This window comes from Desmodus rotundus, chromosome 2 (assembly GCF_022682495.2).
Source record: "Desmodus rotundus isolate HL8 chromosome 2, HLdesRot8A.1, whole genome shotgun sequence".
NCBI lineage: Eukaryota > Metazoa > Chordata > Mammalia > Chiroptera > Phyllostomidae > Desmodus > Desmodus rotundus.
The window spans coordinates 52,031,192-52,051,964 of NC_071388.1; the positions used below are offsets into that span (position 1 = coordinate 52,031,192).

At 38.4% G+C, this 20,773-nt stretch overlaps 2 protein-coding genes and 1 pseudogene across 4 annotated transcripts in view; all 3 read left to right on the forward strand.

Moving 5' to 3' along the window:
* Nucleotides 1-1,934, forward strand: part of PLS1 (plastin 1) — a 93,743-nt gene extending 91,809 nt beyond the window's left edge. For both annotated transcript variants that reach the window (XM_024556326.4, XM_024556327.4), the window contains exons 15-16: nucleotides 1,011-1,135; nucleotides 1,388-1,934. In XM_024556326.4, the coding sequence (XP_024412094.2) occupies nucleotides 1,011-1,135; nucleotides 1,388-1,523 (261 nt within the window). In that variant the 3' untranslated portion in view covers nucleotides 1,524-1,934. The remainder of the gene's footprint in view (nucleotides 1-1,010; nucleotides 1,136-1,387) is intronic.
* Nucleotides 1,935-6,089: 4,155 nt separating this feature from the next.
* Nucleotides 6,090-20,773, forward strand: part of TRPC1 (transient receptor potential cation channel subfamily C member 1) — a 71,627-nt gene continuing 56,943 nt past the window's right edge. The window contains exons 1-2 of one of the 2 annotated variants that reach the window (XM_024556325.3): nucleotides 6,090-6,746; nucleotides 19,544-19,698. In XM_024556325.3, coding sequence (XP_024412093.1) covers nucleotides 6,575-6,746; nucleotides 19,544-19,698 — 327 coding nt within the window. In that variant the 5' untranslated portion in view covers nucleotides 6,090-6,574. The remainder of the gene's footprint in view (nucleotides 6,747-19,543; nucleotides 19,699-20,773) is intronic. The other variant, XM_045192051.2, reaches the window with a different exon arrangement.
* LOC112300920 (malate dehydrogenase, mitochondrial pseudogene) lies at nucleotides 17,427-18,121 on the forward strand (annotated as a pseudogene).

The following is a 20,773-nucleotide window of genomic DNA, read 5'->3' on the forward strand; positions in this document are numbered from 1 at the left end:
TACTTAGTAAGGAGTAGATTCGGGATGGGCAACCGACAGCGGCCACTACTCGAGCTGAGGGGCAGAACAAAGAGTCTGTGCACGTACTAGTAATGGTAAAATCGCTTCAGGCCGGGATTTCTGACTGCAACTGCAGTGCTCTGGCCGTTAGAATTTAGCGGTAGAGAATCTTCGAGTGGGGCAGTTATGGGTTCAAATGGTGATTCTGTACTTACTGGTTTTGTGAATAAATCACTTGAGCTCTGTGAACTTTATATTCTTCATCTTTAGGGATTAAATAAGCTGACCATGTGAAGCAACAAGAATAATGCCTCTGTAGATGTTAGTTCCTTTCCAGTATCACTTTTCTGTCTGAAAAATGTTAAGTGAAGGCTTAGGGATCCATGCTTTAAAAAATATATTGTGACTAGAATTGCAAAAGTATTCATTTAAAATTTATCTTCTACTCCCTTTCAAAAGCTATTTATTTTTTATAGAATAAATACTGAAGTTAGCATACTTCAGGAATCATCATATCCACAAACCTTAGGTATGGTGACAACTCTCTACACTGTAAGCTCTGTAAAGATGGAAGGAAAGTATATTTTATTTATTCATTAATTTTTAAATAAATATGCTTATTGATTTTAGAGAGATGGGGGAGAGAGGGGGCAGGGGGAGAGAGGAATAAAGGAAGAAAAAAGAAGGAAGAAAGAACAAAGAAGGAAGGATGGAAGGAAAAACAAAGAAAACATTGATTGGTTATCTCCCATACATGCCCCAACCAGGGATCAAACCTGAAGCCTAGGTATATGCCCTGACCAGGAATCAAACCTACAAACTTTTGGTGTATGAGATGACCTAACCAACTGAGCCACCCCGCCAGGGTAGAAGTGTATTTTGAATGGTTTGTGATTTGTGCTGGTTGCAGAAAATTTGAATGATAAGTATAAAGAAAATTTATAAATTGCTTTCAGGTATGCGGTTATGACCTGGTCTGATATGAATATTCGTGTATCTTTATTTTTTAGGACAGATCTATTAGCACTAGTTTACCTGTCCTAGATTTAATAGATGCCATTGCACCAAATGCGGTTCGTCAAGAAATGATAAGGAGAGAAGACCTTTCTGAAGAAGACAAGCTAAACAATGCTAAGTAAGCTTTTATGGTTTATGTTAGAACATAGTGACTTTTTAATTTCTTAAATCCTTACAGGTAAGGTTACTATGTTCTTAAAATTCACATTTTTAAGTACAATTTGTGTAGGGAATATGATTTAAGACTCATAAAAACTTAACCTTTTTGTAAAGTTAAATCTTATCAAGATATTTCAGTCTTTTGTTAACACATATTAAGTGAAAACACAGTAGATAACAAATACCAAGATATCTTTCTTGTCTTTTCAAGATACGCCATTTCAGTCGCTCGGAAGATTGGTGCCCGGATATACGCCTTACCTGATGACCTCGTAGAAGTGAAACCGAAGATGGTTATGACGGTGTTTGCATGCTTAATGGGAAAAGGACTGAACCGAATAAAATAAACATTAAGTATGATTTTCTGCCACATGAAACGTATTGAACGCCTCACAGTTTACAGAATTCTGAAATGTAGTGGGTATAAAACCAGAGATTATTTGTATGCTCAAAACAGTTGTAAAATTCATTAATGAGTTCAATATCCTGTTCATACTAGTTAGAGTTTGTTGATCTTTTTGGATAACACAATTACTTTACTAGTAGATACTGATAATGGAATATGTTCATCATCAAATTGATATTTCATGGTAAAATTAATTTCACTTCCTGAAAGTCTCATTAAAACAAGACTAATTTCTTTTTCACGGTTTAAAATAGACCAATACAAATTTTTTTTTGCAAGTCCTACTGTGAAATGTGTTTTGATTTGTGTGTGTATCTGTTAATTTCGATCATAAAAGTATTCAAAGTCATAATTCAGTTTAATCCCTCTGGTTTTTCCTCTATGTGCGGTGGTCTAAAACATTAACTTTTCTGTGAATTTCTGTATTGTCTAAAACTTTTAAGTGACAGGTATTGTTCTCTTAACATTAACTATTTTACACATGAGTACTAACTCCTGAATAAACCCCAAAGTTCATTCTCTTATGTAAGAAGCCAGGGCTGTTATACTTAAAACTTAATTTTAACTGCATTGATACTTTACATATGCTAGCTTGGTAATGACGGGCAGCATATATATGTTGGTAGGATGTTATTAGAGAAATGTGTATGTACATATTTTTTTCACCTGAATTACCTGGGTTTTCTTAAACAGCATGTATAATTGGTAAGTCAGCCAAGTATTTATTGTGAGCCCCACCCCGTGTATACTTTTCAGTTTGTAGATATTTCATACATGAACATTTCTTTTGGAAATATTCATTTTTGATGTGCATATATTTTTCGACTGACTTCCTCCAAACATTTATAGCCAAACATTGGCTAGATGATTTCAAGACATATTGACACTATAATGTTAGCTTCATATTACAGATGCTAATTTTGATTTATACTGAAGCCCTAAATAACTTAGAACATGCCCACTGAATTTCTTTAGCAGAGAGCTACTATTTAAAATAGAGTATTTTCACACGTTTTTTTCCACAGCCTCCTACAAGATGGCAATGTTTGGTTAATGCGTGTGTTACCTGAGACCTATTTTTGTCTGAATTTTTAGCAGTAGAGAGATTCTCGGCTAACAATTGAATTCAGAAGTCTACTTCATTCACCTTCCACTGTTAGTGCCAGTGAAACTGCTGTGCAATCAGAAAGCTGTCACTTAGTGTCCGTGTGAATGAGAAGTCTAACTCTCCTTTTTACTGCTGATTAAAAGGTATATTTCGGTACGAGTGAAACTGCTCATGTGTTTAGAATAGAATTTTTAACTGAAATTATCAACAGGTGGAACTATGAAATATATTCTTCTACAAGAGAGATCTCCTTTCCTTTTATATTTTAATGATTATTTTCTTATATGACAATTAAGATATGTTCCTGCTCTTTAGTGAAATTATTTAAATCATATTTTCCTTTTCACTTTTTCGCCATTATATTTATTAAGTTATCTGATTTATGTGAAATTTAGAACTTTAGTGTGTTCTTTTTCTCACAATGTATATTTAATAAAAATTCTGTGTATGTACAAATGCGTATTTATTTCATGTAAAGAAAAATATAACTGTGAAAATTTATCTCTCATAAGGTAATTTTCCAGAGGAGAGAAAAAATAATAATTAGTAAAACAAAATCCTAATTACTAGTTAGTAAAACTAATTGCTAAACTAATTATTAAAACAAAAAAATTGTATCATCGTATTTTGCCTTGTATAATGTGCACCCATGTTTTTGGCCCAGACTTTCAGGAAAAAAATCTTTTTTTAAAATTTTTTAATTCAATTATTTATTTATTTATATTTAGATAGTTGCTTTTAGTATCAGAAAGGAATTTTAGCATTTATTTCTGAACATATTATAGTACAAGAAATTTTTGTTTCTAGAGTTAATTTTTAACTCATAAGCATAAATAAAAGAATTTAAAAAATTTATATAGAATCAGAATTAGTACTACTCATGTATAATGCGCATCTTTATAGTTCCCTCCAAAATTTGGGCGAAAATGTGCTCATTGTACATGGCAAAATATAGTTGGAGAGAAAAGTGGTTCTATGGTCTTTTTTTAAAAAAATTTTCACCTGAGGATATGTTTATTGATTTTAAAGAAAGAAGTAAGTGAGAGAGAAACATCAGTCAGTTACCTCCCATGTGCACCGCAACTGGGGATGGAACCTGCAGCCCTTTGGTACAGGGTACCACGCTCCAACCAGCTGAGTTCCCGGACCAGGGCAGTTCTCTGGTCTTTTAACATGAACAATTTCAGTGAAGACCAAATGCGTATTACTACACATTTAGTTTGTGCTGAATAATTCTTTGAATCAATCAATCCAATAACATAAATTTGTCTGTTGTGAACCAGGTATGATGTTAGCCCCTGGAGATCCAGCAGAGAAAAAACTGTAGACAGTTTCATGATTTCATGAATCTTCTATCCATGGGAAGGGGGGAGACATGATAGACAGATGGGAATTTTAGGTAGTGATAAATGCAGTGGGAGAAACAAAACAGCAATGTGATAGAGACTGATGTGGGAACTGGGGTGAAGATTATTTTGGGTGGTCAGGGAAGGTCTCTAAGGATGTGCTATTTGGACAATATGAATGATGAGCTAGGTGGTAAGTGTTCAGCAGAGGGAACAAGTGCAAAGGCTCTGAAACAGGAAGAGGCTTGTAGACATTTTAGGAAAAGAACTAGGCAAATATGGCCTAGTAGTAGTGAAGAAGAGGTAGGGAGTTTGGAGATGTAGACAGAGTCTATGCTACGTATAGGAAGGACTAAATCGGAATCTGGGTTTTCTCTCAACTGGAGTTGGAGATGGCTCTTCTTTTGTATACTTTGGTTTGTTAAGTTGCTCTGAGTAATGGGCTACTTCTGAATCTTGCATTCCATTGTTCACTATAACTCCATCATTGGTCTCCACATTACAGAGCAAAATAAACATCATGTAGGGGATGTTAAAATACTCCCACTTTGTGCTAGATAAAGAATGTGCCAGAGAGGCAGGAGAGAATCATCTGCATTTGAATTGATTCCAAGACTTCTGAGTAACAGGATGCACTTGCAATGCAGGCTTACTTTGAAGGAAGAAAACCCCTCTAATACTTTGGAATGCCTCTTAAATCTATCTGGTAACAAAGGGTGAAATTCCCCTGAATCTAAGAAATCAACCCAGTACCATTGAAGTTCTATGGGACTCACCTAAACCCAGAAGCTTGCATAGACTTAAAAGGGGTATGAATAGCTCTGTGCCATCTGCATTTTTACCCTCAAACACTTGCACTTTTGGATGGGTCATGGTTAGAGTGGTTCTGCTAACTTAGTAAAAGTTTTACTGTGTAAGCTCACACACATAAACCCAAGTATGTAGCACTGTGTTCACTGGCCAAAAACTTAAAATGAGCAACTTTGACATGCTGACAAATGCACAAACTTGGAACTGAACATTACAGAATGGGGGACATTTATGACCTATTACAGATTTTAAAAAAGGTTAAAATGACTCAGTTGATAATCTATTTTGAAGTAAACACATGAAAATGTTTGGAAAGGTGGACAATCCTGTCTAGCAAGGCCTCTTAGAGAAGATCTAAAGAGAACTTTGAATGATGAGAAAGATATTTAAGAAATTTGGGAGTTGGCATTGGCAGAGACAGGATGGAACAAAACAATCTGAACAGAACAAGATGTATTTCCCTCAAATACAAGATACTTGGCGGTAAATTTATGTGTTGCCTTACAAACCTAAAGCCTTGAAGGCACAATTTAGATTTTTGTATGGTTGGTTGCTGGAAGCAGTAATAATTATTCAGGCCAAATAATTTCCAGGACATGCCTACCCCCCAGGTTTTAAAGGTGAAGGAATCAGCTTTAAATTAAAGCTTGAGTAAGACAATATTCAAGGAAGTAGCATGTCTGTGCCTCAGTTAGCTTTGCCTAAATAGTACTCATCTTTTAAAGTTAGGCTTATAAATGTGAAGATGAAACCACTGAAGGGCTGTGATGCAGAGTGGATCCTAAAAAAGTGTTTGCCCGTGGTTACATGTCAATAGCCCTGAATTACATGCGAGTAAATGTATGGCATCAGGAATGCTGCGGGTGGCCCTAATCACAAACTAGTTGTTAAAACGGGAGTCTTCAGAAATGCGGGTGGCTAGCCTAATATAAGTACACCAGACACTTCCGGCCCCTCGGGGAGGCAGAGGACACAGGAATGTGAAATAATCTGACAATTCCACAAGGGGGTTCAACTGAACGTACATTGTCAGCGGCTCGACGAGCCACACCGCTGAGTATTCTGTGCTGCAGGAACATCCAGGAGTTCGAGAAGTCGGGGCTGTGCAACCCCCTCCTCGGTGGGAGCCGTTTGGCGCCCGGCAGGATTCACGGGGAGGGGCAGGGCGGGGCGGGCCCCGCCTACCGCCCAACCAGGACCATTGCAGGCTCCGCCCAGTGTCATCGCTGACGCACAGCGGAAGATGACGTGCGGAGAGTCGTGAGCATCTCTCCTAGGGATGCAGCTCCGCCTGCGGTTCTCACAAATCTGGACCCCTAGGTTCGCAGTCACCTCTTGGAGTTCGTCACCCACTGCTCTCTGGTCTTCTGCCTGAACCAGGCCGCCACCGCGCGGCCCCCCGCGGCTCCTGGCACGGCCCCGCGCTCGGCCGCCGCCCTGGCGCCCGCCACTCTGTCGTCCCCGGACCGGCGAGGACCCTCTCGGCCGGGGCGCAGACGGCTGGGGAGGGGGCGCTGGCCCCGAGGCCGCGCAAGCGCCGCCACCAACCTGGGGCTGTCCGTGGAGGGCGAGTGCTGGCTCCCGGAGGACGTGACACCCTTCAGGGCCCACGGGCCGCGCTCAGAGGCAGCCCTGGGAACGACCCATCCGTTTTCCAGCCCTGGGGTGGGGCTGGGGTCGGGGTGTGCTGCACCCCCGTCTCCTGGCCTGACCCCTGCGTGGGACGCGATGATGGCGGCCCTGTACCCGAGCACGGACCCCTCGGGCGCCTCCTCCTCCTCCTTGCTTTCTTCCCCATCCTCCTCTTCGCCTAACGAGGTGATGGCGCTAAAGGATGTGCGGGAGGTGAAGGAGGAAAACACTCTGAATGAGAAGCTGTTCTTGCTGGCGTGCGACAAGGGTGAGACCTCAGCCCCTTCCTCTGCTCCAGATGCCCTAGCCCTCCACACCCTTATCCTCTAAGCAGCCTCAATTTGGGGCCGCCCTCCCTCTTTCCCGTGAGCCTGCGTCTGTCCCGCAGCACCAAGCGGCCTCACCTGAGATGCCCCGCGACGACCTGTCGGCCTGCTTTGCTCTCCCAGTGGAGGGGAACCTAGGCGCCAGCTCCGCCCGGGCCTCCTTTGGTGACATCCCGTGTTTCGATGGTGGTGTGTGGGGCCGGACCCTACCTCTCCTACCGACCACCTGAGTGACCTGGTCTCCCTTTGGCGGCTTCCATTCTTTCTGTTTGGAAGCCCAAAGGGTTTGTCTAGTAAGAAAATTCCATGATCTTGCTCAAGGTGCCTCGTGTGTATGGGCTCTCACCTGTTTTTTTCTCCTTTTTATTAAAATCTTGCTTATATTACAGTATTTAAGTTGAGCCACCCAGTGCCGTGCTGTTCAGTGACTGCTGACTGGAATTAGATATATCAGTGTCTTAGGAGGAGACCAAGGCTGGACTGAGGAAATAGTCCCAGACTTTCCAAATTTGCAGAACTTTGTGCTTTTTATTGGGGAGGATGGTTTATCGCTCCTGAGCCTTCTTTGAGAAATAAAGGCCGTGCAAAATAATTACGAGGCAAAAATGGGGAATATGTTTTTCTTAAAAACAAAACAAAACAGGAGGTCCATCACTTTTATGAGCATATAAAGTCTGTTCACTTAAGCTTGCTTTCTTTTCTTGCACATAATAAAAGGGATGGGAAACTTCTCGCCCTAAGATTGTTATTTTCTCTGTGTAAAAAAGTGCTGTCAATTTTTTTCCTAAATCTATTCAGCTTGCCTTTGTTGACCTTAAAAATGAAAGTTATTTTATTAGCAAAAATGGGTTTATTTGGGAACAATAAAGAATTACAATTCAGGACAAGCAAGCTACAGCAAAAGCCATTGGCAAGTCCAACAATCAAACAAGAGGAAAGTTATTTTATGGAGAAGAGAGACGTTGGGAAGGGTAGTTCTGAACAAAAGTTAAATTGGAGCACATCGAAAGTTAAGGGTGATGATGGTTTTTCATTGGCTGAGTTGCTGGAGTGGTGGATTTCTTATAGGAGAGGCAATGTATATCTTTCATATTGGGCCTACCATTGGTGATTCTTTCCCGTTGAGCATCTGTTGGGGTCTGTCAGTGATGGGAAATCCTTTCTCTAATTTGACCTCCTGGTACTGCATGTGAGCACCCCCTCTGGCCTCCTGACACCATTTCAAATTAAGTTTCCCTTTATCAATTTTCACACCTTACAATGGCCATGCTCACTTAGGAACGCTCTGTGTGGCATCATGCAGACTTCCAGGACATAAACCCAAAGGATAGCTCACACTGTGGAATGATTAGCTGCAAAGGATTTTTTGTTTGTATGAGTATTTTTTTTTAAATAAGTGACAGTCTCTCTAACCTCTCTTACTGCTTTTGTAGTAGGATTTTATTTATACAACCTTTTGCAAACATATTGACATATAAAGTCCACCTATGTCAGCCACTTTTATGTTCTTGTAGTATTATTTATTGAAAGTATTTGTTAAAGTCCACCATGGACACAACTTTGAATAGTCTTGGAAGTGTAAAGAAGCATAGACTATATATCTTAACCTCTCAAAAGTAATTGCCTATGGGTTATGTAAAATTGTTTATTATTACTGGAGTGGATTATATTAGTTCTTTTCCCTAAAAACAAAATCCCTGAGAGGGGAGGGAAAAGACTGAGTTGTACTAGAAGGAGAAAATCACTGCTGCATCTCCCCCAGCTTACTGAGCTGTGGTTATTTTAAAGCAAACAGAAACTATGTCAAGAAAGGGAATTTAATATTCCTGTCAAACTGAGTAATATGGTTTAAGTACCTGTGTGATGTGTATATTTAAGATTATTGTATGACATAGCTCAAAGAAAGTTTCAATATATGACAGTCTTGTAGCCAATCCAGTAGTGCCAGTTGAAATAGCTTGGCATCCTCTGTCAGTTTCCCATTTTATAACATCATTAAGATCCTTGGAGAGATTTGGCTTTTGTAATTATGCATGCTTTTTTCCCCATAGAGTAAATAGGTATTTTCTGTTTCAGGTATGGTAAAATGAGCTCTTGGGCTAGATTGGGAAAAATGGCTTATTTCTTACACTATGGTATACTTTTACATGGAAAAAATAGATATGAATTATAGCAATATTTTTTTACCTTTTTGCATTCACTAATATTGTTAAACCTTTTTTAGTGTTACCTAAACCAAATCTAAAATGCGAAAATTTCCTTAAGTAGCTATAGTTTCCACTATTACATTGCAGTTTTCATAAAACCAATTGAGAACTCTTTACTAAAACTGCTATTTGGGGCAAAGATCATATACTTTTCATAAATGATTTCTTTTAATCCTCACAACTCCATGAGCTGTATCTGTTGTTATCACATTGAACAAATGAGGGAAATGAGGCTTAGCAGCATTTTAAAGTTACTTTGTCTAAGGTTACATTGATTAGGAGGTAGTAGAACTTGGATCTTTTGAGCCTGTACTTTTTTTTTTTAAGGTTTATTTTATTCTCATTCGAGAGAGAGGGGAAAGGTGGCGGGGGGGGGGGGGGGGGGGGAGAGGGAGAGAGAGGGAGAGAGAGAGGGAGAGAGAGGGAGAGAGAGAAAGAGAAACACCGATTGGCCTTCTGCAAGCACCACAACCAGGTATCAAGCCTGCAACCTGGACATGTGCCCTGACTGGGAACTGAAGTGGTGACTCTGGTTCCGGGAGGAAGCTCCAACTAACTGAACCGCACTAGCCAGGGCTTGAGTGTGCACTTTTTTTAAAAAGATTTTATTTATTTTTAGAGAGGAGGGAAGGGAGGGGGAGAGAGGGAGAGAAACATCTATGAGAGAGACCTACATCGATTGGTTGCCTGCAGTACGTGCCCCTACGGGGGATGGACCGGCAACTCAGGCATGTGCCCTGAGAATTGGGAATTGAACTAGCGACCTTTCGCTTTGTGGACTAAAGCCCAGCCAACTGAGCCGCACTAGTCAGGGCAAGCCTGTACTCTTAACCATTATGTTATATTGATCTAGTTTTAGATGAATGGATGCAAATCATTTGTGTTAGAAAAGACACATTTACATTTGGACTTAGTAGTTGAAGATTGTACTTGCTATCTATGAATGTTTTATAAAACTTGATTTCTGTGGATTAAATTTATCTAATACAAGCAAAAAGCTTTAATAGCACCAGAGTATATATACTGTAAAACATCTATGTTCCTCATCCTTTTCATTTTGCAGTCTTACTCTACATGTACAAAATATTCATAATATATGACACTGAGAAAGAATTCCTAAAGCAAACATTGTGGAAATGAAGTGGTTACGTGTATGTTAGTGGATGGGTAGGCCTTTGAAAGGTCAGCACAGATTAAAGAGTAAAGGAAAAAACTAGGGGAAAGAAAAGACTTTATACTTTTATTTTATAGTTTATATAGGTGGATTTTCTGTAAATGAGTTCAGTAGGTCTATATAAATGCTGATCCAGGTAGTGGCCATCTAATAGTGGCTATTACTGAGTTTGAAAATGGGTCAGAAAATCATCTCAAATTCAAACTGGTTTCTTTCTTTTAAAATATTTAGAAGAAAAAGTGAATTGAAAGTTCTTGTGCCAATGATACGAAGTTAAGTCTGGCCCTGCTCAAGTACACAAAATTCTCAGAAAGTGCACATATTCTTTTTAGACATAGAATGCTGCAATTCAAAGGTAAAGTTTAATTGAAACACCAACTGGCAAATGTGTTGTTTTATGAAATATTAAGCAGTAATTCTTAACCACCCTGTCTCACTGAAAATTGGCATGGTAGTGAGCCACTCTTATGTGTGGGAGCCTATGGTTTACTTCAGGCCTGCTGGCTGGAGAAAAGGCTCATAGGGTTTTTAGGGAGCACCTGAAGTAAATATAGTCCATGTTCATTCGCCTCTTTTGAAGTCACTGTTGAGTGGATGGTATCTTTTAGTATATTTTTATGAGCTAAAAGTATATAAACAAACTCCTTAAGTTGCTGACAATCAGTCGCTCATAGAAAAAGGAAATGACGAAAGAATTCAGTCCAGGATTCAGACCCCGCCAACTCCACATGAAGAGCATTTTAGGGAGTTTGATCTGCAATTAATAAGTCAGGAGGACCTTCTTGAAATTTCAGCATGAGGTCAGAGGAGAGATGGAGAGAGTTAAATTTCATCTTTATCCTTTGGCTGGGTCTAGCCTAGAGTCTTGTGTCACCTTTGGGGTGTGATTTGCTGAGTCATGAGGCTGGGTGCCTTGTTGCTTGAATTTCTACATAAACTTTGTATGCCTTTGGGCTAAGCACACTTTTAAAGTGGGCAACATTTCTGGGGGAAGTAACACAAAGCTGCTGGGGTTTTTTTTGTTTTTTGTTTTGGAAGAAAATCACTTTATTCTAATTGATTCACAAGTGGTAACATCACAAGAGCTGGTTTAAGGAGGCCACAGAAACATTTGCCCAGCCCCAAACTCAGTATCACCTCAGGGAGCTTCTATATAGTAAGAACACTGTTCCACTGCAATTCTGAGGCAAGGAAACTATTAATGATAGGAGAGGTTTAACTGGTAGTCTTATACTTTCACTATCAATTATATCTTCATACTAAATTAACATGGTCATGAGTGATGATTTTCCATTTCTTCAATACGAACTTCTCGATTAGGCTAATCCATTTGCAAATCTGCACTGTTTCAGCACATCTCTGAAACCCTCACAAAGCTTAAGGTCACCCTGGTTCTGTGCACACTCCAAAAAGTGTTTTATTTCATAGTGGCATGGGCCAAACCGCTGCTGCTGCTGGTATTACAGCTGAGTTCCTTGAGGCTCTGGTGAGTGATGTCAGGCCTTGAGGTTTCAGCATTGCTTCCTCCACTGAAGCCCCCAGTGACGGCATGATCTAGCGTGTCTAGCGTGTGGCCGACAGCAGAGCCCACAGCCACACCAGCTGCCGTGGTTGCCATCCGGGCCATGAGACCTGGCTGCTGGGGGGTGGCAGCAGGTGAGCCCACAGCAGATGGTGGAGCTGGCCTGGGCGCAGCTCTCATCTGAGGTGCCCAGCTGGCGGAGGGGCCACATGGGAAGTACAACTTTGGCAAGTGCGACCAAAGCTGCTGTTTTAATAACACCTTACTTAATACACTTGTATTTAATGGGACTTTTTTTAAAGCTATTTGAGAAGAGATTTTGATTTGGAAGGGGTTAGAGAACATGGCAGTGGGAAGAAAAAGTTAAGAGTACTGGGCATGTTATGTTGACCACTTCCTGGGTACTAGGAAGTTTTATGTTGACAGAGAATTAAGCAGGTGTGTGCTATGAGGGAAGAAAACTTCTCAGAAAGGAGAGGTAAGGAGCATAGTGTAGACAAAATTCTACTAACGTTTCACAAATTGTCATTAAGCATAGCATTTAAGTACTTTGTGCAGGAGAATTTTTCGAGTCACCAATGGTGCATAGTATATGGTTCCTTGCTGTTTTAACAATAACAAAACAAACTTTAATCACCAAAATCTTAGTGGATAGTTTATTTATAACACATTAGTCATTGAGCATTGAGCTTTTTCAAATACTGTAATATTTGAGTTTCTTTGTAGTGAGTCCACAAGTGGTTTTTTTTTATCTTTACCTGATGATACCTTTATTAATTTTGAGAGAAAGAGGGATAGGGAGAGAGAAAGAGGGAGAAACATCCATAGGTTGCCTACCCCAGCACCCTGACAGGGGATCGAACCCGCAGCCTTGTGGTGTATGGGACGATGCTCCAGCCATCTGAGCCTCCCTCCCAGTCAGGACTCCACGAGTGTTTTTTATTTCATTTTAATTTGCTGCTCCTTTCTATAAGGCATCATCCCAATGTATTTATAAGTTCAGGAAAGATACATCACCAAAAAATAACTGACTACAACCCTATCCTTTAGGAGCTTCTTCTGTAATGGCGGCGTTCTCCTGTGCTCTTGTGAGAAGCAGTAAGGGAAGAACAAGTATATTTGCCCTGGCCGGGTGGTTCAGTTGGTTGGAGCATCATCCACTATACCAAAAGGTTTTGGGTTTGATTCCCAGTCAGGGTATATGCCTAGATTGCAGGTTCAATCCCCTGTCAGGGCAGCACATACCTTGACTGAAAGTTAGAGCCCCCAGTCGGGCACATACAGGACGCAGCCCATGTCTCTCTCAAAACATGAGGTTTCTCTCTCTTCCTCTCTCTCTAAAAGCAGTAAACATCCTTGGGTGACAAATAAATAAGCAAGTAAAAAGAAAAAAGTTTATGTTTGTGACTAATCTGCCTGAAGGGAAGAAACAACGCTCAATTTAATGTAAGTAGTCTATTTATGTTTTGGAAGATGGGATATTCTTAGTACACAATCTTTTATCTGGGCAGTTAAAAAATGTAGCTTAAGCCAAACCCCTTTACCTTGTATATTATAGACTTTGGGGAAGGGTGTTAAGAAATTAAATTTTGTTGTGTGGGTGTCATTGCTACCTAAGAATAATTCCTCCTCTTCCCTGCTTTCAGTGCTATAAATAACTTCTTCATAAGTGACTCCACCAAATTTAATGATACCGAGAAGTTTAAGATCTAGGAGTAGTTTTTTAATATTATGTAAGGAGCTCAAAAGCTATCTCTAAGAGGTGGTAAATAGTGACTTTTAAGAGACTAAATGGATTAATTATCAGGACTAAAAGAATTCCAGTACCATACTAATATACTGTAGTTATGAGATTCAGTGGAATTTCCTTGGATGTCAAAATTTTGTGATATATAAAGTGGTGCTCAGCACTGTTAACAGTAGTTTCTGTTAATTAAAAAATGTTTATTTTCTGGTCATATTTGTTGCTCCATCATAATTCTTTTATACTTTTTAGCTCAGTTTACAGTGACCCAATAGTGTACTTTTTCAGTTCTATGAATATATATAATTCAAATGTATTAAGAGATTACATTTAAGCAATACAATGAATACTTTATGAAACTATTACTACATAACTGATATAAAGTTTTATGCACCTTGCAACATCACTGTGAATTGGATCTCAAGTCATATATCAGACTCTAATAACAAAACAAACATTGCTTCTGATTGTTCTTCTAATGGATTAAAGAAATATGCTGTTAATAATTTTTAATTTATTAACTAATTTACCATAAAAAATTCAGCATTACCTTCTATGCTGTGAGTATAGTTTATCCTGTAACAATGTGAATCTTTGCTCTTTTGCCAGTTGACATTCATTATCATTAATAGTCATAAATGACTAAGAAATTATGGTAGTAATTATGTTCTTTCATAAATATTCAAAGTACTGTGGAGAGTTCAGTGTATCGTGTTTCTGAGTATCTTTTATTTTGAAGGTTTCATTCACAGTAACATGATTACAAATACATTGGGGTGCATGGGTTTTACACATTTAGTAAAATCACATCGTAAATCATCTTCACTGTAAAACTCTTGCATGTATTTTGTTCTTTTTGGAATTTGGTTCAAACTAATTTGAAGTTTTCTGTAGAGTTAACATTTTAATTAATATTATTACTATTTCTATTTCCAGATCCACCAATTGAATTTGGTCATGTCTTTGTATTTTTTTCTTCATCTTTTTTCCTCTTAATAAAATCTTCTGTTTTAAGTGTTTTTAGTAATAGTTTAATTAGATGTTGAAGTTTCCACATTCAAAAAGTGTGTTACAGAAACTTGGTTTGAAAAGCTTCATAGATTTTTTGACAGATAAGTTATCCCATAGTTCACAACTAACTGAACATTTGGTTACTATAAAACTAAACTGATCAACATTAATGTTCCCCCGTCAGTGACGTTGAAATTTACCATCAAATGCCAGAAAATAAAACTAGATGCTAATGAAGAAAAGATGAAATCAACTGTTCTTAATTGATATTGTAACATTTCTCCACTGTATTTCTCAAGGGTTTATCACAATTGGTGAGAGTGAATTTGTTGCTGAGGATCCATGAAATTACCCTGGTATTTTATATAGTTTCACTTTTTTAAATTAAGTACTCACTACATTGATTTCATAAGTGCTACTGGATTGTAACCTCTTGTAGACCTATAGACCAGTTTGGAAAACACTAGCCAAGGACAGTGATTTTCAACCTTTTTCTCATAAATTAATTACTAAAATTATGTGCCACACCAAAAAAAATTTTTTTTGCTGGTCTGACAAAGAAAAATAGGTATAATTTTAATTCATTCACACCAGACAGCTATTGTTGTGTTGGCTGCTGTCATTTTTTTTATTTGACAATCTAAGGGAAAGATGTCAGTGTCCTGACTAAATAGGCTGCTATTGCATGTTTAAAAAATTTTCGTGGCACACCCGTGTGCTGTGGCAGAAGGGTTGAAAATCGCTGCTCTAGGAGGATCATAGTTGGTCTAGAAGGATCATACTTGGTGAGCAGGATAGTGGCACAAAGTAAATTCAGAGTAGTAACAAAGCCCAGGTCCAAAATTAATAAACCACAATACAGATTTTGGCATTTATTTTAAATGTGATGGAAAATCTTGAGGATTATAAACTTGATATGATTTGAGTTTTGAAAAGATCTCTGTGGCTGGTGGGTGGAGAATGCATTAAAGGGGTGGGGCCAGAGCGATGGTGGGCAAACTATGGCCCACAAGTCAAGTCTGTACACCACTTGTTTTTGTAAGGCCTACAAGCTAGGAATGGTTTTTACATTTCAGATGGTTGGGAATAAATCAAAAGAAGGATAATATTTTATAACATATGAAAATTATATGAAATTCAAACTTTAGTGCGCATACATAAGGCTTTATTGGAGCTCATTTGTGTACTGTTTTTGAGCTACAGAGGGCAGAGATGAATATTTGTGACTGAGATAGTATGTCCTGCAAAGCCGAAAATATTTACTCTATGGCCCTTTACAGAAAGTATTTGTTGGTCCCTTTGCCAGATCACAGGCAGATACATCAGTAAGGAGGCTATTGCAAAGTCCAGGAGACAGGTGGTGGCTTGGACTGTGGGCCATAGTATACACGGGTGCAAGTGGGGGTCGGTAGGGGAGACAGTTTTGGAGCAGGGTCTGGGAAGACCGGCTGTTGAATTGGTAGACTGGTGGAATTGATTGAAAAACATTCTTTATCCTTCACTGAAAAAAGAACTATCTTGCCAAAAAAGTAAACAGATTATGTTGCATTTCTTTCTATATGTTATATTTTAAAAGAAAAAAGAAAGATGTATGTAACTCTTAAAAGCAACATCAGTATAAAATGGAAAACATTCATATATTTGTTTGACATATGAAGGCATTTTTAATTGTAATCCTTGCTCTGTAGCTTTTTGCCATGTATTTTTAAATTTTTTAACCTCTTTTTAATGTACACTCATCCTAAATATTAAGACTTTTCTGTAATTTTTGGAAATAGTATATTGTTTTAAATGACTTGCAAATACAAATTTTTTGTGAATGCTTAGGAAGCACTCTAGGTTTCCTGTAAGGTCCTTTGACTATAGCCTGTAATTTTTCATTTGCATGAGTGTGTCAGCTGTGGCAGGGTTTGACTTTTTATTATTTTTAGGGATGAAAGTTATTTACAAGGTTTTGATTTTTAAGCTTTTTCCCCTTGTATAGCCCCTGGCTATAGTAGAAATAGTCTTTGAAACCTTAAAGGATTTCTCTCCAGGAAAATAAGGAAAAAGAGGAAAATAAGAAATCTTTGTAGACATAGAAATCGAATGAGATGATCCAAAATGTCTAATCGAAGTTTCAACAAAAGAAAAAAGAATATAGGGATGGAGGAATATTTGAACAGATAATAGCTGAAAATATTACAGAATTAATGGGGGCAGAAGTTCTTAGATTCAAAAGCCTAATGAATCTCAAGCAGGATAAATTGAAAATTCTCACTTAGACACATTATGAAAGCAAAGAAAATATGGTAGTTTTTATGAGTAATATTCTACTAAGATACTGAAATAAGGTTTTATATATTCCGGTAATAGTGATAAATTTTCACTGTTCTGTGTGCTCACTATCAGTTCAACTTGTGACTAAGAGTTTTACTTTGTAAGGTGTTTTATAAAGTTTTTGTCATGGAACGTTAGTATCTATTAATTAGTAGTGCTGTGAGGAAAATATTTCTTTTTGTGATGAGTTTTCTTCTTGAGAGAACTAAGGAAATGGGCCATCAAGAAAGTTAGGGTTCAGCAGCGGAGCCAGGAGGCCCTGAGCAGTGTGGAGGTCACTGGAGTAACGTGGCCCTTCCCCTCCCTCACCCTGCCTGCTCCTTGGCTTGCTGTCCTCTCCCCACCTGTCCCAGTGATGTCCTCTATGGTCGGCCGCCCTGCACTTCTCTCTGCTGCAGCTTCTGCACCTTGGCCCAGAGCAGTGCAAAGTAGCTGTGCTTGGGGCTTCTGGAGGAATTGGACAGCCTCTTTTGCTTCTGAAGAACAACCCTTTGGTGAGCCGCCTGACCCTCTATGATATTGCTCATTCACCTGGAGTGACCACAGATGTGAGCCACATTGAGACCAGAGCCACTCAGGAAGGCTACCTGGGAACTGGGCAGTGGCCAGACTGACTGAAAGCTTGTGATTTGGTAGTTATTACAATTGGAATCGGGCATGAAACAGGATGACCTGCTCAACATCAATGCCACAGTCATGGCCAACCTGACTGCTGCCTGTGACCAGCATTGCCCTGTGGCCATGATCTGCCTCATTTCAAATCCTGTTAATTCCACCATCCCAATCACATCTGAAGTTTTCAAGAAACATGGAGTATACAACCCTAATAAGGTCTTTGGAGTGACAACCCTGGATATTGTTAGAGCCAACACATTCGTTGCAGAACCAAAGGGTTTGGATCCAGCTGGAGTCAATGTTCTTGTCATTGGTGACCGTGCTGGAAAGACCATCATACCCCTGATCTCTCAGTTCGCTCTCAAGGTGGACTTTCCCCAGGACTAGCAGACAACCCTCACTGGGCGGATTTGGGGGTGGCACGCAGGTAGTCAAGGCTGAAGCTGGAGCAGGCTCTGCCACCCTGTCCATGGCATATGCTGGAGCCCAGTTTGTCTTTTCCCTTGTGCATGCAGTTAGTAGAAAGGAAGGAGTTGTCGAATGTTCCAAGTCCCGAGAAACAGTTCTTGTTTCTCTAAACCAATGCTACTGGGGAAAAGGGCATTGAGAAGAATCTAGGCATCTGAAAAATCTCCCCTTTCAAAGAGAAGATGATAGCTGAGCCTGTTCCTCAACTGAAAGCCTCAATCAAGACAGGAGAAGAGTTTGTAAAGAACAGGAAATGAGAAAGCAGTTAGGGAGCAGCACTCCACTTCCTTAACTTATTAAGGTATCATGTCACTGTAAAGTCATTTCAGATTCTTTGTATTTCAGTTTGCTTTGATGACGAATATTGTATTAAGGTTACCATGCCTTCCAAATTGTGGGTCAATGATGTGGGTGCATCACTAAAAACGGGTTTTGATTTTCAAAAAATAAGGAAGGAAGGAAGGAAGGAAGGAAGGAAGGAAGGAAGGGTTCAACTTCTTCCAAAATACATGGGAGACTTTAAAGTCATTGATCAAAAATAATTGCAGATCTATTTGAAATTTTACTCCCCCCCCAAAAATCTGTTACCTTTCTTATTCACTTAGTAAAGTTTTAGGATTTACTCTTTCTGTATCATGAAATCTTTCATTTCTTTTTCCTTTATTTTTTCTGTTTTTTTCCTGTTCTTTTTTTATTCACAGATGTCTAAAAGAACAACTGTATTTGCAAGTCACTTAAAATGGTTTATTCATGTTATGTTTAAAAAGTAAAATAAAAATAAACAAAACTCACTTTGCTTTCTTTGTCTAGTTAATTAGCATTTCTCTTTTGAGAGTCCCCTTATTACTGCACCAGCTAGTAAGCAGACAATTATAGTGTGCCCCCATGAAAATGATTACCGCCATAATCTACTTTTCCCTATGGGTCAGCTGTTTTGATGTGGGCTAGAGTTAGGCAGGAGAAAATATGCGTGCTCCTGATAGGTTAAAATTTTACTTTCAAATATTCTTTCTTCGGCCTCTACCAGCATTAATCCTAGTCCCACCTTGGAGTTTTGTGAGTTAAATGTTTCCTGGCCATTTAAGCTAAACAGCTTCATTTATAGGTAAGGGGTGTGTGTGTGTGCGCACACAAGTGTGCGTGTGTTTTGGGAGAGTGGGGAGGAGAGGAGAGGAATTTCAGGTATTCTTTTGTCAAGCATGTACACATTCACACTGCTTTGCCAAAGTATGTGAAATCTCTTCGTAATGCCTTCCACTTATTACAAGATCTCATTTTTAACTATTATGATATATAAGGAAATTTGTGTACATATTTGAGACGTAAAACTTTAAGTTTATAATTGTTCTAGTTTCTAGTTTGTGATTTTGGACATTTTTTATGGTTTTAAATATCTTCTAAAAGTTTCCTTATCATTCAGTTATAAATTTTATGCTAGCAACTTTTATTTCAAACTGCACATTAAATTTTTTTTAATGTTTTATATTTGTAGCTGATGTATTCTTTTATCAGGGTATAAGTTTTCAGCAAGGAAATGTTCACATTTTCTTTGCACATTTCCATATACAAAAATGAGTTTAGGTTTTTTCACTCTCTTAAATCAACAGGCTATGCTTTCTTTACAGTCATTCATATTTAATATGTCATGAATATTAAATTATATTTGTATTTGTATTTAGGTGACTATTATATGGTTAAAAAGATTTTGGAGGAAAGCAGCTCAGGTGACTTGAACATAAATTGCGTAGATGTGCTTGGGAGAAATGCTGTTACAATAACTATTGAAAACGAAAATTTGGATATTCTGCAGCTTCTTTTGGACTACGATTGTCAGGTACAACAAGGCTAGATATTTTATTCAGTAGCTCCTAAGTATTATTGAATATGCTATGTTTTCTTCTAGTTTCCTCTCTCCCTGCCTTTCTCCCCATTTTCTTTCTTTCCTTCCTTTCTTTCTCTTTCTTTTTCACTTTTTATTTGGTTTGAGCCATGGAAAGTTATAAAAACAAATCAAAAGACTTTTATTAAAACTTGATTTTGACTTGATTTTTTTTCTCCCAACTTTCACTCCCCCTGCTCCCAGATCTTATATGTTTTACAACATCTGACAGAGGTAAATTATCATGACTTATTAAAGATGACTTTGTTTTTATTATTTATATTATTATAATATTATATATTTAAAAATATACAAGTGTTCTAGAAGTGAGAGGGGGAAAGATTTTTCTGTGACCCATGCAATTTACAAGCATAAGAACAAAGCTCCTGACTCACAAAGTAATTTTCAATTCGACTCTGATTTTCTCCTGTTTTATTAAATGTTCCTTTAAGCCTTAATTTTAATGTTCACTTGTAACTAATGAATATTTTTAAACTGGAAAATACTGATTTTTCATATTTCTATCAGTTCAGGTAGAAGAACGGCATGAGTATAAGTCTTGAAAGAATTCAGTCAAGAGATTCTGAAGGAACAATAATAATATTTTCCTTTTTTTAAAGTTAATTTATGATGGGACTCAGCACATGAATTCTGGCTCTTTCTTTTCCAAATAGTATGATTGTTTGCTCTGTTGTAGCTTTAACTTAGTAAGGCACATATATATTTTTTGAGTGGCATCAGGAAGCACTCAGAAGATTTTAAACATGTAAGTGGGTTAGTTATATGTAAAACATATGGCACTGTCTCTATACATATTTAGAGTAGAAAAAGAAATTGCTTTCCCGGCAATTTCAGTTATCCAGAACACCAATGAGACCCAGAAAGTAAGTAAAAAATACTTCTGAGCAACCAGCCAGAGTAGATGCCTGGAAGTTTCCCACTTAGGAACTTTAGTCAGAGGAGCATTTCTGGAGCCTCCTTCAAAGTCTATGTTTGCTCATTTATATTCCACTTTAACAAACATAGTTAC